General features: G+C 48.9%; 1 protein-coding gene and 1 non-coding gene across 2 annotated transcripts; both read left to right on the top strand.

Annotated features, from left to right (window-relative positions):
• The first annotated feature begins 361 nt into the window (after positions 1-361).
• Flg (filaggrin) lies at positions 362-18,302 on the top strand. Its single transcript, XM_052730508.1, has 2 exons — positions 362-3,214; positions 3,782-18,302. The coding sequence occupies exons 1-2, from the start codon at positions 3,077-3,079 to the stop codon at positions 12,899-12,901; spliced, it is 9,258 nt and encodes a 3,085-aa protein (XP_052586468.1). The 5' UTR covers positions 362-3,076; the 3' UTR covers positions 12,902-18,302.
• Positions 17,820-17,923, top strand: LOC128106769 (U6 spliceosomal RNA). Its single transcript, XR_008216827.1, has one exon. It is a non-coding gene; the product is annotated as a U6 spliceosomal RNA (small nuclear RNA).
• Positions 18,303-18,326: the final 24 nt, after the last annotated feature.

The following is an 18,326-nucleotide window of genomic DNA, read 5'->3' on the forward strand; positions in this document are numbered from 1 at the left end:
TAATCAAATTTATAATCATTGATCTATGATTCTACAATGATAATATACAATAATAATCATTATTATAGAATCAATGTTACATAATTATATTCCATGATTCTTATCTTCAGACCATACTGATTCATCACTGTACCCAGACAATGCTGCATACCTAGCATTTCAAATCTATTTATTTTTGTCTCTCAGTCTACATGATCATTTCAACTCAGTGTACACTCAGATCTTACCTCTGATTATTATAAGAAAATACCACAAGTTTGCCCATTTTTCTATTGATGAACACTTGAGTCATTTCTATTATAAAGATTTTAAATGGGCTATAACATTTCTGTGCAATAATTCTCTCTCTCTCTCTCTCTCTCTGTGTGTGTGTGTGTGTGTGTGTGTGTGTGTGTGTGTGTGTGTGTGTGTGTGTGTGTGTGTTTCTGTTAGGTAGGAATACACTAGGAGTAAACTTCTGGGTCTTAGATACTACCAAACAATATTCCAAAGGACCTCTGTCAGTTTAAGCACACTCTAGTAATATGAAAGACTTCAGTTCTCCATGCCTTCATCAATATTTGATGTTATCATGTTTCTTTGACCTTTATTTTAGTCACTTGTGATTGTATTGCATCCTCACGCTATCATTGCAATTTGTCTCTTCCTAGTAATTCATGAGGTTGAATATTTATGATACATTCCTTAGCAATCTGATATTTTCTGTAAAGTGCTTCTGGGAGAGACTAATTTTTTTCTGTTGAATTGTCTGCATTTGATAGGTATTATTTTTATATTAAAAACAGAGTTTTTTATTGGTTAGATGTATTGTACATATTCTCCCATTCTGGCTTTAATGGTATCAGAAATGAACAGAGATTTCTATCTTCAGTGCCGTCCAATTTTTCAATTTCCTTTATGATTATAATATTCTGTCTATTGAGACAAGGTCTCACTATGTAGTTCACTGGCCTGAAACTTTCAGTGTAGCCGTGTGGTCCTCCTGCCTCAGTCAGTATTTCCTGTCCCAAAGGCTTAAATATATTCTCCAATGTAATCTTTTGTATTGCTGAGTCTACTGAAAACATTTTTTTCCTGCACTTTAATCTAATTAACCCAGAACCAATTACTCAATAGGCTATCTATCCTTGGATCAAGAGATGGCTTAGTTAGTAAAGTGTTTCCCATGCAAGCATGAGAACTCGAGTTAAACCCCAGAAATTATGTGAAACATACTCTGGCATAGAGACCCATGCCTGTAACCATGCTGGGAGGCAGACAAAAGCAGACAGATCCTGGGCTCACTGATTAGCTAGCCTAGTCTACTCAGAGAGCCCCCAATTGTTCTACTTCCAAACTTAACGAATAGGTTTTCTGATGTTAAGGCGAATGAATTTGGGGATAAAACTTGCTTAGATTTGATATTAGCTTGTGTATTCTTATTTGTTTAACACTGGGATATGTTTACCAACCTTTCATTCATATTTTTGCATGTGTATTTATGAAATAGTCCCAAAATTTTTGTGTTATGACGTGATGCTAGACTCACAAATAAGTGCTTTTCTCTTTTTCACTCTCTAAAGAAATCTCTGTGATGTTAGTATGATTTCTTTCCAAGAACTTTAATAGAATTCACCAACTGAAGTCATTTGACTAACAGCTTCTCCCCGACTAGAACCTATATTCATTTAAGATGCAATTGACTTTATTAGATGCTTTCATGGTGGAACATTATCTCTGTTGCTTCTCTAAATTTGCTATTTCATTAATGTCAGTTACCTTATTTTTCCTTCATTATACTATCAGCCTTAATTTCTTGTTCTCATTCAAACTTCTTGAGAAGTATGCTTATTAATTTTTTTATCCTCTCTTTAAAAACTGCATTTATTTAAGCTATAAAAAACCACTAGACATGGAGTTAATAAATCCAACCCACTTTATTAGGTTAAATAACTCAACCTATTATAGAAATGCTGAAAGATATTAGTATTACCATTTTATTATATCAATATACACTAAATTTTTTCTGTGTATCAATTCTTTCATTATTCCTCATTCTTTACTGCTTCTCTGTGTTCCCAAGTAGGATTATACTTTAATATTTTTATTATAGTATCTGCCTCATGATGAGTTCTTTTTGAATTTGAGCATAAACCATAGAAAACTATCATGATCTTTATAGTTCTACAGTACCAACACCCCCACCACACAAGCACACTAGCTATCTTTGTTCTCAAAAGAAGGGTTAATCTAAAACAATCAAATAAACTATTGTACAAAGTAGCATTTTAGTAAACAATCAATTTGATCATTTTCTGACAAAAATCTTCATTCTATCACATTTAAGTAAAATGAAACAATGTTCCACTATTTAAAGATTCTACCTGACCCATATCTAGATCTCTCACATTAACTTTCATGAATCGTGGATTTTGTTTTCCCCTTCATTTTGAATGCTTCATAAGGCTTAAATTCAGTTCTTTCAGGAGATAAAAATAAGCTTGCTAAACTATATATAAATAAATCACAACAAAAATCAGGAAACACATTTCGTTTTGTATGAAAGTCCAAGGTCCATAATGATTTAGTTCAGAATATAAACCATATTTGACAAATTTATGTTCCCTATAGTATTTTGGTTTTGCCTGTTATGTAAACCTAAAAATCATCATTGTAATGCTTTTATATAATGAATAATTATTTCATTGATTGATATGCCTACTAATTTCTGGTCACTAAGTAAACAAGCAACTGAGCTTGTTATTACCTGGCCAAGAAGAATATTCAGTTCACCAAGAGGGACTATGTTGCAGAGAGCACACCGACATCTAGTAGTTTAAGAATCTACTATCGTGAATATATTTAAAGCCCCAAAATAGGCAGGGTCAGTTCACAAAGTTACTCAATATTTTACTTTGTAGATGATAGGGAGAAGTTGTTCATAAATAAGTTTCATTTCAAAAATGCACTATTTAAGGAAAACTATGGGATTAAAATCTAACTAATCATTACAATAATAAATACAACCTATGAAATAAAACTAAAAAAGAAAATGGATTTTGTTTCACTTTAACAGGTACATATATACTGCTGAAAGATGTCCACTCTCCTGGAAAACATCACTGGCATGATTGAAACATTCCAGCAATACTCAAACAACGATAAAGAAACAGAAACACTGAGCAAAGAAGAGCTGAAGGAACTTCTGGAAGTAGAATTACGGGCAGTCTTGAAGGTAACAACCAGACAAAATAACCAAGGAGAGCACACTTTCTGTGACTTAAAAACAATGCAACCTAAGATTGTATAAAACCTTATTTAACTACTTTATTTGTAAATGAAATAGGCAGCCATGAATTTATTTGGAAAGAATTTAAATGTGTGCCAACATGTTTTTCATAGGGAGATGACATATGTGAAAAATAAATACTATCCATATTTAATAACAAAAATATGAAAGTAACTTAATTTTTCACAGTATTTTTCCCATCATCAAGAATATTAGTGGGGTATACTTTGAAAAAAATTAAATAATGAAATGAATAAAATTCAGACTCATGAAATGAGGAAAAGAGTAACTGACAACAGGAAAAAATTCAGGATTTCTAGCTGATCTTTAAACATTATTTTATACACTACCAACACATGTGAAACAAAAATAGAATAATATACAAATATGACAAATGAAAAAAATGTAAATGACTTGACACAAATGTTTGTTGCAAGACGTAAATTTACATTGAATTTGAATTATAAAGTTGAAATTAGTTGGTAAGAAGGACAATCTCTATAATTCTTACAGAATCCAGATGATGAAAATCTTGCAGATGTCTTCATGCAAATCCTAGATGTAGACCATAATGAAAAAATAGATTTCACTGAGTATTTACTGATGGTGGTGAAGTTGGCTCAAGCATATTATGAGTCATCTCAGAACAAAAGTTTTGAAACTGGATCAAAGAGACGGAGTAAAAGTCATCACAAAAGAGTAGGAGAAGATGGAGAAGAAGAGGAAGAAAGAAGACACAGGTCAAGCCATAGGAGATCTGAGGGAAAGGAAAAGAAAGAAAGCTCAAGAAGCCCAAGAGGGAGAGGGAAAAAAAGACATGGATCAGGCAGTAAAAATCAGGATAGGGACACAACTACGCACAGAGAAACAGAAAAACATGGGAAACATCACAGGTCAACTGGAAAGCAACGGGGAGGATCTAACTCGACTGAAAGAGATGGTAGAGGTAAGAAGGAGAGAAGATCAAAGGAGAGAAAACAAACAAAATATGAAGCCATAAATAATGAAAACACAAAACAACAAGAACAGTGGGAAAAAAGCTGTGGTGAATATTATTATGAAATTGAGCATAGCAAAAGTGAAGAGAGAAAAGGAAAAAGAAAATCTAAGAGTGAAAAATCTGGCCGAGAACAGTCTCGAGACAGCCCTAGGCAGTCCCGGTCCCGTCAGAGGAGCGAGTCTCCACGGACAAGCACAAGAACAGGCCACCGAGGAACACACCAGTCCCCAGGCGGCCAGCAGTCATCCGATGGTCACAGGCAAGCCACTTCCAGGGGGGGCAGACACCAGGAGAACAGCGCCAGCCAGGCCAGTGACAGCGAGGGCCACTCAGAAGTCGAAGTCGGCCACAGCCAGGCCTCAGGGACCCACGGGAGGACCGGGTCCGGCTCAGGGGTCCAGCGGGCATCCCGCAGCGGTGGCCAGGCAGCTGACAACGTCAGGCACTCGGGGGCCCGTCAAGGCCAGGCATCCGGCCAGGGCCAAGGACGGTCCCAGTCAGGATCCCGCACCAGGGAAGCACGAGGGAACCAGAGACACGGCCAGTCGGCTGACAGCTCCGGGACCTCCGGGACTGCTCACAGACGAGGCCAAGCCACCTCTGCTGAACGCAGACATCAGAGTCCCAGCGAGAGTCAGGCCAGCGACAGCGAAGGCCACTCCGAAGTCTCAGAAGGCCACGCAGTGGGAGCCCACCGTGGGTCTGGGGCCAGCCAGAGGCACGAGCAGACATCCTCTCGAGGCCAGCATGCCTCTGGACACTACCAGGTGTACTACTACGAGCAGGAACACCCCGAGTCTGGACACAGACAGCAGAGGTCCAGCGGCAGGGCTCCTCAGGGGTCCGGCCCAGAACAAGGAAGGGACAGCCGCAGGATCGGGGGCTCTCACGAAGGACAGAGCTCCTCTGAACTCCAGGCTAGAGCCTCCCGAGGAAGGTCCGGAACCAGTGCTAGAGGTGGCCAGGGGTCCCTGGCAACCGACGGCTCTGAGCACCACCAGTCCACAAGGGGCCAGGAAGACATCCACGGAGGCTCTGGACGCTCAGGAACAAGGCAAGGACAGGTAGACTCCCACACTGGGAACCACACCTCCCACGGTCAGGAAGAGGGCAGAGGCAGGGCAAGCAGGCACCCAGCCGGCCGAGAAAAATCTCCAGACAGCCCTAGGCAGTCTCGGTCCCGTCAGAGGAGCGAGTCTTCAGGGACAAGCAAAAGAACAGGCACCCGAGGAACACACCAGTCCCCAGGCGGCCAGCAGTCATCCGATGGTCACAGGCAAGCCACTTCCAGGGGGGGCAGACACCAGAAGAACAGCGCCAGCCAGGCCAGTGACAGCGAGGGCCACTCAGAAGTCGAAGTCGGCCACAGCCAGGCCTCAGGGACCCACGGGAGGACCGGGTCCGGCTCAGGGGTCCAGCGGGCATCCCGCAGCGGTGGCCAGGCAGCTGACAACGTCAGGCACTCGGGGGCCCGTCAAGGCCAGGCATCCGGCCAGGGCCAAGGACGGTCCGAGTCAGGATCCCGCACCAGGGAAGCACGAGGGAACCAGAGACACGGCCAGTCGGCTGACAGCTCCGGGACCTCCGGGACTGCTCACAGACGAGGCCAAGCCACCTCTGCTGAACGCAGACATCAGAGTCCCAGCGAGAGTCAGGCCAGCGACAGCGAAGGCCACTCCGAAGCCTCAGAAGGCCACGCAGTGGGAGCCCACGCTGGGTCTGGGGCCAGCCAGAGGCACGAGCAGACATCCTCTCGAGGCCAGCATGGCTCTGGACACTACCAGGTGTACTACTACGAGCAGGAACACCCCGAGTCTGGACACAGACAGCAGAGGTCCAGCGGCAGGGCTCCTCAGGGGTCCGGCCCAGAACAAGGAAGGGACAGCCGCAGGATCGGGGGCTCTCACGAAGGACAGAGCTCCTCTGAACTCCAGGCTAGAGCCTCCCGAGGAAGGTCCGGAACCAGTGCTAGAGGGGGCCAGGGGTCCCTCGCAACCGACGGCTCTGAGCACCACCAGTCCACAACGGGCCACGAAGACATCCACGGAGGCTCTGGACGCTCAGGAACAAGGCAAGGACAGGTAGACTCCCACACTGGGAACCACACCTCCCACGGTCAGGAAGAGGGCAGAGGCAGGGCAAGCAGGCACCCAGCCGGCCGAGAACAGTCTCCAGACAGCCCTAGGCAGTCCCGGTCCCGTCAGAGGAGCGAGTCTCCACGGACAAGCACAAGAACAGGCCCCCAAGGAACACACCAGTCCCCAGGCGGCCAGCAGTCATCCGATGGTCACAGGCAAGCCACTTCCAGGGGGGGCAGACACCAGGAGAACAGCGCCAGCCAGGCCAGTGACAGCGAGGGCCACTCAGAAGTCGAAGTCGGCCACAGCCAGGCCTCAGGGACCCACGGGAGGACCGGGTCCGGCTCAGGGGTCCAGCGGGCATCCCGCAGCGGTGGCCAGGCAGCTGACAACGTCAGGCACTCGGGGGCCCGTCAAGGCCAGGCATCCGGCCAGGGCCATGGACGGTCCGAGTCAGGATCCCGCACCAGGGAAGCACGAGGGAACCAGAGACACGGCCAGTCGGCTGACAGCTCCGGGACCTCCGGGACTGCTCACAGACGAGGCCAAGCCACCTCTGCTGAACGCAGACATCAGAGTCCCAGCGAGAGTCAGGCCAGCGACAGCGAAGGCCACTCCGAAGCCTCAGAAGGCCACGCAGTGGGAGCCCACGCTGGGTCTGGGGCCAGCCAGAGGCACGAGCAGACATCCTCTCGAGGCCAGCATGCCTCTGGACACTACCAGGTGTACTACTACGAGCAGGAACACCCCGAGTCTGGACACAGACAGCAGAGGTCCAGCGGCAGGGCTCCTCAGGGGTCCGGCCCAGAACAAGGAAGGGACAGCCGCAGGATCGGGGGCTCTCACGAAGGACAGAGCTCCTCTGAACTCCAGGCTAGAGCCTCCCGAGGAAGATCCGGAACCAGTGCTAGAGGGGGGCAGGGGTCCCTCGCAACAGACGGCTCTGAGCACCACCCGTCCACAAGGGACCACGAAGACATCCATGGAGGCTCTGGACGCTCGCGAACAAGGCAAGGACAGGTAGACTCCCACACTGGGAACCACACCTCCCACGGTCAGGAAGAGGGCAGAGGCAGGGCAAGCAGGCACCCAGCCGGCCGAGAACAGTCTCCAGACAGCCCTAGGCAGTCCCGGTCCCGTCAGAGGAGCGAGTCTCCACGGACAAGCACAAGAACAGGCCACCAAGGAACACACCAGTCCCCAGGCGGCCAGCAGTCATCCGATGGTCACAGGCAAGCCACTTCCAGGGGGGGCAGACACCAGGAGAACAGCGCCAGCCAGGCCAGTGACAGCGAGGGCCACTCAGAAGTCGAAGTCGGCCACAGCCAGCCCTCAGGGACCCACGGGAGGACCGGGTCCGGCTCAGGGGTCCAGCGGGCATCCCGCAGCGGTGGCCAGGCAGCTGACAACGTCAGGCACTCGGGGGCCCGTCAAGGCCAGGCATCCGGCCAGGGCCAAGGACGGTCCCAGTCAGGATCCCGCACCAGGGAAGCACGAGGGAACCAGAGACACGGCCAGTCGGCTGACAGCTCCGGGACCTCCGGGACTGCTCACAGACGAGGCCAAGCCACCTCTGCTGAACGCAGACATCAGAGTCCCAGCGAGAGTCAGGCCAGCGACAGCGAAGGCCACTCCGAAGCCTCAGAAGGCCACGCAGTGGGAGCCCACGGTGGGTCTGGGGCCAGCCAGAGGCACGAGCAGACATCCTCTCGAGGCCAGCATGGCTCTGGACACTACCAGGTGTACTACTACGAGCAGGAACACCCCGAGTCTGGACACAGACAGCAGAGGTCCAGCGGCAGGGCTCCTCAGGGGTCCGGCCCAGAGCAAGGAAGGGACAGCCGCAGGATCGGGGGCTCTCACGAAGGACAGAGCTCCTCTGAACTCCAGGCTAGAGCCTCCCGAGGAAGGTCCGGAACCAGTGCTAGAGGGGGCCAGGGGTCCCTTGCAACCGACGGCTCTGAGCACCACCAGTCCACAAGGGGCCACGAAGACATCCACCGAGGCTCTGGACGCTCAGGAACAAGGCAAGCACAGGTAGACTCCCACACTGGGAACCACACCTCCCACGGTCAGGAAGAGGGCAGAGGCAGGGCAAGCAGGCACCCAGCCGGCCGAGAACAGTCTCCAGACAGCCCTAGGCAGTCCCGGTCCCGTCAGAGGAGCGAGTCTCCACGGACAAGCACAAGAACAGGCCCCCGAGGAACACACCAGTCCCCAGGCGGCCAGCTTTCATCCGATGGTCACAGGCAAGCCACTTCCAGGGGGGGCAGACACCAGGAGAACAGCACCAGCCAGGCCAGTGACAGCGAGGGCCACTCAGAAGTCGAAGTCGGCCACAGCCAGCCCTCAGGGACCCACGGGAGGACCGGGTCCGGCTCAGGGGTCAAGCGGGCATCCCGCAGAGGTGGCCAGGCAGCTGACAATGTCAGGCACTCGGGGGCCCGTCAAGGCCAGGCATCGAGCCAGGGCCAAGGACGGTCCGAGTCAGGATCCCGCACCAGGGAAGCACGAGGGAACCAGAGACACGGCCAGTCGGCTGACAGCTCCGGGACCTCCGGGACTGCTCACAGACGAGGCCATGCCACCTCTGCTGAACGCAGACATCAGAGTCCCAGCGAGAGTCAGGCCAGCGACAGCGAAGGCCACTCCGAAGCCTCAGAAGGCCACGCAGTGGGAGCCCACGGTGGGTATGGGGCCAGCCAGAGGCACGAGCAGACATCCTCTCGAGGCCAGCATGCCTCTGGACACTACCAGGTGTACTACTACGAGGAGGAACACCCCGAGTCTGGACACAGACAGCAGAGGTCCAGCGGCAGGGCTCCTCAGGGGTCCGGCCCAGAACAAGGAAGGGACAGCCGCAGGATCGGGGGCTCTCACGAAGGACAGAGCTCCTCTGAACTCCAGGCTAGAGCCTCCCGAGGAAGGTCCGGAACCAGTGCTAGAGGGGGGCAGGGGTCCCTCGCAACAGACGGCTCTGAGCACCACCAGTCCACAAGGGGCCACGAAGACATCCATGGAGGCTCTGGACGCTCGCGAACAAGGCAAGGACAGGTAGACTCCCACACTGGGAACCACACCTCCCACGGTCAGGAAGAGGGCAGAGGCAGGGCAAGCAGGCACCCAGCCGGCCAAGAACAGTCTCCAGACAGCCCTAGGCAGTCTCGGTCCCGTCAGAGGAGCGAGTCTCCACGGACAAGCACAAGAACAGGTCCCCGAGGAACACACCAGTCCCCAGGCGGCCAGCAATCATCCGATGGTCACAGGCAAGCCACTTCCAGGGGGGGCAGACACCAGGAGAACAGCACCAGCCAGGCCAGTGACAGCGAGGGCCACTCAGAAGTCGAAGTCGGCCACAGTCAGGCCTCAGGGACCCACGGAAGGACCGGGTCCGGCTCAGGGGTCCAGCGGGCATCCCGCAACGGTGGCCAGGCAGCTGACAACGTCAGGCACTCGGGGGCCCGTCAAGGCCAGGCATCCGGCCAGGGCCAAGGACGGTCCGAGTCAGGATCCCACACCACGGAAGCACGAGGGAACCAGAGACACGGCCAGTCGGCTGACAGCTCCGGGACCTCCGGGACTGCTCACAGACGAGGCCAAGCCACCTCTGCTGAACGCAGACATCAGAGTCCCAGCGAGAGTCAGGCCAGCGACAGCGAAGGCCACTCCGAAGCCTCAGAAGGCCACGCAGTGGGAGCCCACGGTGGGTCTGGGGCCAGCCAGAGGCACGAGCAGACATCCTCTCGAGGCCAGCATGGCTCTGGACACTACCAGGTGTACTACTACGAGCAGGAACACCCCGAGTCTGGACACAGACAGCAGAGGTCCAGCGGCAGGGCTCCTCAGGGGTCCGGCCCAGAACAAGGAAGGGACAGCCGCAGGATCGGGGGCTCTCACGAAGGACAGAGCTCCTCTGAACTCCAGGCTAGAGCCTCCCGAGGAAGGTCCGGAACCAGTGCTAGAGGGGGCCAGGGGTCCCTTGCAACCGACGGCTCTAAGCATCACCAGTCCACAAGGGGCCACGAAGACATCCACGGAGGCTCTGGACGCTCGCGAACAAGGCAAGGACAGGTAGACTCCCACACTGGGAACCACACCTCCCACGGTCAGGAAGAGGGCAGAGGCAGGGCAAGCAGGCACCCAGCCGGCCGAGAACAGTCTCCAGACAGCCCTAGGCAGTCCCGGTCCCGTCAGAGGAGCGAGTCTCCACGGACAAGCACAAGAACAGGCCACCGAGGAACACACCAGTCCCCAGGCGGACAGCAGTCATCCGATGGTCACAGGCAAGCCACTTCCAGGGGGGGCAGACACCAGGAGAACAGCGCCAGCCAGGCCAGTGACAGCGAGGGCCACTCAGAAGTCGAAGTCGGCCACAGCCAGCCCTCAGGGACCCACGGGAGGACCGGGTCCGGCTCAGGGGTCCAGCGGGCATCCCGCAACGGTGGCCAGGCAGCTGACAACGTCAGGCACTCGGGGGCCCGTCAAGGCCAGGCATCCGGCCAGGGCCAAGGACGGTCCCAGTCAGGATCCCGCACCAGGGAAGCACGAGGGAACCAGAGACACGGCCAGTCGGCTGACAGCTCCGGGACCTCCGGGACTGCTCACAGACGAGGCCAAGCCACCTCTGCTGAACGCAGACATCAGAGTCCCAGCGGGAGTCAGGCCAGCGACAGCGAAGGCCACTCCGAAGCCTCAGAAGGCCACGCAGTGGGAGCCCACGCTGGGTCTGGGGCCAGCCAGAGGCACGAGCAGACATCCTCTCGAGGCCAGCATGGCTCTGGACACTACCAGGTGTACTACTACGAGCAGGAACACCCCGAGTCTGGACACAGACAGCAGAGGTCCAGCGGCAGGGCTCCTCAGGGGTCCGGCCCAGAACAAGGAAGGGACAGCCGCAGGATCGGGGGCTCTCACGAAGGACAGAGCTCCTCTGAACTCCAGGCTAGAGCCTCCCGAGGAAGGTCCGGAACCAGTGCTAGAGGGGGCCAGGGGTCCTTCGCAACCGACGGCTCTGAGCACCACCAGTCCACAAGGGGCCACGAAGACATCCACGGAGGCTCTGGACGCTCAGGAACAAGGCAAGGACAGGTAGACTCCCACACTGGGAACCACACCTCCCACGGTCAGGAAGAGGGCAGAGGCAGGGCAAGCAGGCACCCAGCCGACCGAGAACAGTCTCCAGACAGCCCTAGGCAGTCCCGGTCCCGTCAGAGGAGCAAGTCTCCAGGGACAAGCACAAGAACAGGCCCCCGAGGAACACACCAGTCCCCAGGCGGCCAGCTTTCATCCGATGGTCACAGGCAAGCCACTTCCAGGGGGGGCAGACACCAGGAGAACAGCACCAGCCAGGCCAGTGACAGCGAGGGCCACTCAGAAGTCGAAGTCGCCCACAGCCAGCCCTCAGGGACCCACGGGAGGACCGGGTCCGGCTCAGGGGTCCAGCGGGCATCCCGCAGCGGTGGCCAGGCAGCTGACAATGTCAGGCACTCGGGGGCCCATCAAGGCCAGGCATCGAGCCAGGGCCAAGGACGGTCCGAGTCAGGATCCCGCACCAGGGAAGCACGAGGGAACCAGAGACACGGCCAGTCGGCTGACAGCTCCGGGACCTCCAGGACTGCTCACAGACGAGGCCATGCCACCTCTGCTGAACGCAGACATCAGAGTCCCAGCGAGAGTCAGGCCAGCGACAGCGAAGGCCACTCCGAAGCCTCAGAAGGCCACGCAGTGGGAGCCCACGGTGGGTCTGGGGCCAGCCAGAGGCACGAGCAGACATCCTCTCGAGGCCAGCATGGCTCTGGACACTACCAGGTGTACTACTACGAGCAGGAACACCCCGAGTCTGGACACAGACAGCAGAGGTCCAGCGGCAGGGCTCCTCAGGGGTCCGGCCCAGAACAAGGAAGGGACAGCCGCAGGATCGGGGGCTCTCACGAAGGACAGAGCTCCTCTGAACTCCAGGCTAGAGCCTCCCGAGGAAGGTCCGGAACCAGTGCTAGAGGGGGCCAGGGGTCCCTCGCAACCGACGGCTCTGAGCACCACCAGTCCACAAGGGGCCACGAAGACATCCACGGAGGCTCTGGACGCTCGCGAACAAGGCAAGGACAGGTAGACTCCCACACTGGGAACCACACCTCCCACGGTCAGGAAGAGGGCAGAGGCAGGGCAAGCAGGCACCCAGCCGACCGAGAACAGTCTCCAGACAGCCCTAGGCAGTCCCGGTCCCGTCAGAGGAGCGAGTCTCCACGGACAAGCACAAGAACAGGCCACCGAGGAACACACCAGTCCCCAGGCGGCCAGCAGTCATCCGATGGTCACAGGCAAGCCACTTCCAGGGGGGGCAGACACCAGGAGAACAGCACCAGCCAGGCCAGTGACAGCGAGGGCCACTCAGAAGTCGAAGTCGGCCACAGCCAGGCTTCAGGGACCCACGGGAAAACCGGGTCCAGCTCCGGGGTTCAGCGGACCTCCCGGGGTGTCCAATTAGTAGATAATTCAAGTGATACTCCAAAACACCTTGAGTTTAGTATGTCACAGAGATATTATTACTATCAATGAACAAGTAGTTTAAGTGAGATAGAAACGGTAGTGCCCTACAAAACCATATCATTCTTGAACGTAGGTCTTACATTGTATTTTTGTGGATAATGGTTTCCTGGGGTTGTTTTTTTTTTAGTCTTTTTTTTCTTGTCTTTTGCTTTTGTTTTGTTTTGTCATTTAAAATTTTAATTTTTCCCTAATTGGTGGTAGTTTCTTCTCATTTTATTAATAATTTTAAAAATGTTTCACAATTTATTACCTAGGACATTCCATGTTATGGAGAATTTATTTTTAGTAGTAGGAATATTTGGTGCAAGAGTAAGTTCATTTACCTTGAAAGATTTTATTTTCAATCAACTGAATATTGGATATTAATTTTTGCCAAAACCTTGTAAGAAAGCCCAAAGTCTAAGACCAGTCTTTTGGAGGCCCTAGCCGTCTCTCTGCAATCAGTGTTCAAAATGCATAACCAATTTTCCACTTCATTGAATCATTGAAATCAATCGAAGCAATCATTGAAATCATATTGGACATATGGAATTCAACATGCTAAACTGTATGATAATTGGAAATAAACAATTGGCTGTCTAATATTGTTTGCCTCTTTCATGTTTTCTTTTCATAAATTCAAAGACTTCTTTCTGTATGTCAGAACTGCATCCTCCAAACTTTATAGAAAGCTGGATAACCATATAGAAATATCTGCTTTTCAATGATTAATAATTTAAAATTAAAAATATACCCATATATTTCCCTAATGGGATTGCTGCTCCATAGTAGTACCTTACAAAGCAAAATAGCTTGTTCAAAATAGGAAATCATTTATTCATGTAGTAATTATCTCTATCAAGCCAAGATCACAAATAGGAATCTTTGAAGAAAAAATAAAGTTCTTCCTTCCAAAGAACATGGCACTTAATGTTTCTAGTGACAACCAATGGGAGCAGAGTCAAGGTCCTGGTGTACATTTACAGAGGGAAGGAAAAAACACAGCCACATTTATCATTAGGAATGGGTCAGGAGAGAGAAAGGAACCAAGTAAGATGTGCACAAAATCACTTCAGTAAAAGGGATATCTTTCCATCTGAACTGTACTTGGATTTTACTTCCCAAAATATCAAACTGGGGAGATCCATAGGCACATATCCTCAATTTGCAGATGAGTTTATCACACAAATAACTTCTCTCAAGACAAGCAGATATCCAAGTTTTGTGTTTGGTGGTTTTATAAAACGTTCACATAAGAGCTACCTTTCTTGAACCTTTACTGAAATAAATCAAACTCAAGATGAAGTGAAACTGTCAAAATTTCAATGATCTTCAATGGAGAAAGGTATTGAATCAAAGTCAGCAAGCAAGTTCCTTGTTTTAATTAGCCTTGTTTCATGTTTCTATTGGCTTCCACAAGCCCCAGATGGTGGTACTCCCCTCCATGCAATGCTGTCCCCATATAAAACTATAAAACTGCATATTCCTTAATTTGCCAGAACTGATAACTTAGCAGTGCTGCCACAGACAGTCTATCCAGCTCCTTCAAGCAACCCTTCTATACATTTAGTTAGGCCTACATATGGGGTTAGGAGTAAAACACTGCGAGTTAACAGTACAGACCTGGCTTGACCAAGGTGGATGTACTGATGGGCAATACAACAGAGACAGATAGATATGTGTTCTCTACAAAAATAAACTCTCATTTTCTGACAGACCCACAGCCAACTGAAATTACTTTCTTTTGTATTCCTGGTCACTCAAAGGACAGAATTACCAGAACATCCTTTTGTCAGCTGACAGAAAATCAGCTTACCCATTTGGATGAAACAAGGTTCACTAGAAACATAAGCTTTTCTCTGTTCTCTTGTTTCCTCATGACACGTTTGCCCCTCTTCTTAGGTGACTAACTCTTATAACAAAATTAGAGGGTCACAAAGACCTAGTAGGTTCACGGAAAACACTTAGAATTGAACCTGGCACATAGTAAGCACTCAATAAATGTTTGTCATTTGGGCAGGGCGGTGGTGGTGCACGCCTTTAATCCCAGCACTCGGGAGGCAGAGGCAGGTGGATCTCTGAATTTGAGGCCAGCCTGGGCTATACAGTGAGTTCCAGGAAAAGGCACAAAGCTAAATAGAGAAACCCTGTCTCGAAAAACAAAACAACAAAAACAAAACAAAAAAATTGTCATTTGGGGCAAAGTTTTAGGCATGAGTTAAGTAACAAGATGAAGAATAAAATATTGAGAAAATATACCATTAAAGGTCTGCCCATAGTTAAATAACAAGTATGTGGTAGGTAGAAGATTTGAAACCTGGAAACACACTGCTCAGTAGTAGTTTCTAGCATGTATATACCCTGAATTTAATCCCCTGCACAAGAAAACAATAGTAAAAACAAACCAAACATAAATTTATCTGAAGATAATTTCTTTGTGCTAGGCATGGTGGTGTTTGCCTGTGATGCAGTACTTTGGAGGCAGAAGTAAAGATAGTATGTTCAAGGCTAGTCTGGACAATATTACAAAGCTCCAGGCCATCAGAAGATATACATGGATGATATCCTGCCTCAAATTAAAGAAAATAAAGATAAAAAGATTTCCAAAGCTAATTCTGTCTTTCAAGTCATACTTCTATCACTAAGAAGTATTATCAAATAGCCCAGAAAAATCAAACAAAGAGAAAAATAAAATACAGCCATTTTTGGTATCTTGAAATCTGTGATACAAGAAAAAGCCATTTCCTTAGAGGGGCAGTGATATGAAGAAATTATTGGAAATGTTAGTAATGAATGGTTTCCAATGAACCAGACACAATAATATAGACTACTTCTATGAGGAAGCAAAAAAAAAAAAAAAAAAACCCTACTACCTAACCAAATCATCCAGGTTTTCCACATCCATCACAGTGCTGGCCTGTGAGGATTTGTGGAGTGAGGCTAGGGAAGGTAGTTTTCAGGAGCTACCTTCTAAGAATTAACAAGAGACCAGATCATGGATGGAACATTGTAAACCAGAGTTCAAGGCTGGACTTCCCTTCCCCAAATTTCTTAAAAATAAATAGCACTTTTAAATAGCATGTTTTGAGTATACAATTCAATGCATTGATGTAAGTATACAATGTGAAATAATCACTATGTTCTAGCTAAGTTTAAGATATCAATTATCTCACATAGTTACCTTTTGCAGGTGTGTATATGATGGGGACACTTGAGATCTAGCCTCTTAACAAGTTCCAAAACACAACACATAATTATTGACTATAGTTAATTGTGCATTGTCTACAGTCATCACTCTTCTGGTAACAGAAGGGTTTAATCCTTTGTTCAACAGATATTTTTTCATACACTCTCACTCCTGGTAGCCACTATTCTACTCACTTTGATTTTATGAGTTTGACTTTTCTTTAGATTGCATATATGTGAATCATGCAATATTTATCTTTCTGTTGACTTAGAATTATGCCCTCAGGGTTCACCTATATTGCTCCAAATCACAAATCTCCCTTAATCTTAAGGCTGACTAATATTTCCTTGTGTATACAATCAGACATCCATTAACAACAAGGATATATTTTGAAAAATACCTCGTTAAGTAACTCTGCCATTATATTAACATCGCAGAGTATACAACACAAACCTAAATGGTATAGATCAACCACTTCATATGGCCTGTTGAGGCAATCAAGTAAACATGAAACATATAAGGTGTTGCCAACATTATATGTCATACTATTTTACACTAACAATGAAAATGTGGTATGTGAAATACATACACTAGAAATACAGTCATTTATTATCATTATAAGGTATTATATGCTGTGCATAATTGCATGTGTTATATTTTTGGAGGTATAGTATACATGCATGTTTATGTGGATATATGAACTCATGTGCACATGTATGTGGTGGCCAGAGGTAGTTGAGTGTCTTCCTCAATGACTGGTTTTTGTGATAGAATCTCCCACTAAAGCTAGAGCTCACCAATTAACTAGTGAGATACAGGAATCCACCTGTCTCCACTTCCCTATGCTATAACAAATCCACACTGCCCTGGTCAACTTTTACATGGATGTTCAGGATCCAAATCAAGATCCTCATGTTTGTACAGCAGGACTTTTACTACTCTGTGCTATACTTTCACATAACTGGCCAGAACATAGACCTGTTTGTACCAGTACAATCACAGACACACAAGTGATGCATTATGCTACAAAATTATGATGGCCACAATGTCACTAGGTGATAGGAAATTTTCAGTTCTATTATAATCTGACATTATTGCCACCATATATGCAATTTATGGGTATAAATAAGGAGATGGTGTCCGGAAGCCTCACTACCATGATAACCACTTACAAATAAAATGTACATATTCAGGCAAGTAGAGGACATGGGAAAAGAAATGTCTCCTGAAGACATACTATTAAGTACCACTGCCACCTACTGGCTGAACAGAGAAGGGACTGTTCATTTGGTCCATTAGTCTTTTCTCCAAACAACAAAATTGCCTTACTTGTTTAGATCATCTATCTGTTTTTTTCCCTTAGGTATGTGGCTATATGCCTCCCCCTATAATGACTAAAATATACTGAAGTTTCCCTCATCACCTCCTAACCCCCACTTAACTCTGAAGTCAGTCAGAAGAGCTTGAAGTTAGTGACATTGCAGATGGTCCAAAAACATCAGTCTGAGGCTTAGGAGTATACATAGGCACAGAAAACACAAAAGCATTATAGATGAATTGGATGGGAAGGGGACTTAGTGTGAAAAGGGAGTTAAGGATATGGGGAGAGAAGGAAAGGGGAGAGGAGAGGAGAAAGAAGAAAGGGAGGGGAGAGGAAGGGGAATGGAAGGAAAGATGAAGGAAGAAGAAATCAGTATAGGGGAAAAGGAAATTTCTCTTCAGTGTTATAGAATGAACTTCATGAGGATGTGAATTGCAATGGTCACCTCTGCAGCACAGATATTACATTTGGAAACACACAGAGAACACTAGCATAGTCCCTGCCCAAGGATGACATGGAAATTCACAAATCATTCCATATTTTTAACTAAGCTACAAATGGATTGAGGTCCTCAACACAACAGCTGATTTATTTTTAAGACAGATTCTCTTTATGTAGCCTAGGCTGCTCTGGAACTCACTCTGTAGACCAGGCTGACCTCGAACTCACAGAGATCCACCTGCCTCAGCCTCCCAAGTGCTGGGATTAAAGACGTGTACTACCAAGGTGCACCACCACTGTCAGCAGCCTCTCTTTCTGAATAGGACTCCAGCAACACAGGAAATAAAACCAAAAGTCAACACACAGGATCTCAAAAAGCAGTAAAAGCTTCTTACATCAAAGGAGACTGTCAATCAAGTGAAGAGGTAACCCACAGAACAGGAGAAAATCTTTGCCAGTTATTCATCTGACAGAGGATTGGTGTCTAGAATTTATAAATGAAACTA

This window comes from Peromyscus californicus, unplaced genomic scaffold, assembly GCF_007827085.1.
Source record: "Peromyscus californicus insignis strain IS unplaced genomic scaffold, ASM782708v3 Scaffold_9__1_contigs__length_137607984, whole genome shotgun sequence".
Classification (NCBI taxonomy): domain Eukaryota; kingdom Metazoa; phylum Chordata; class Mammalia; order Rodentia; family Cricetidae; genus Peromyscus; species Peromyscus californicus.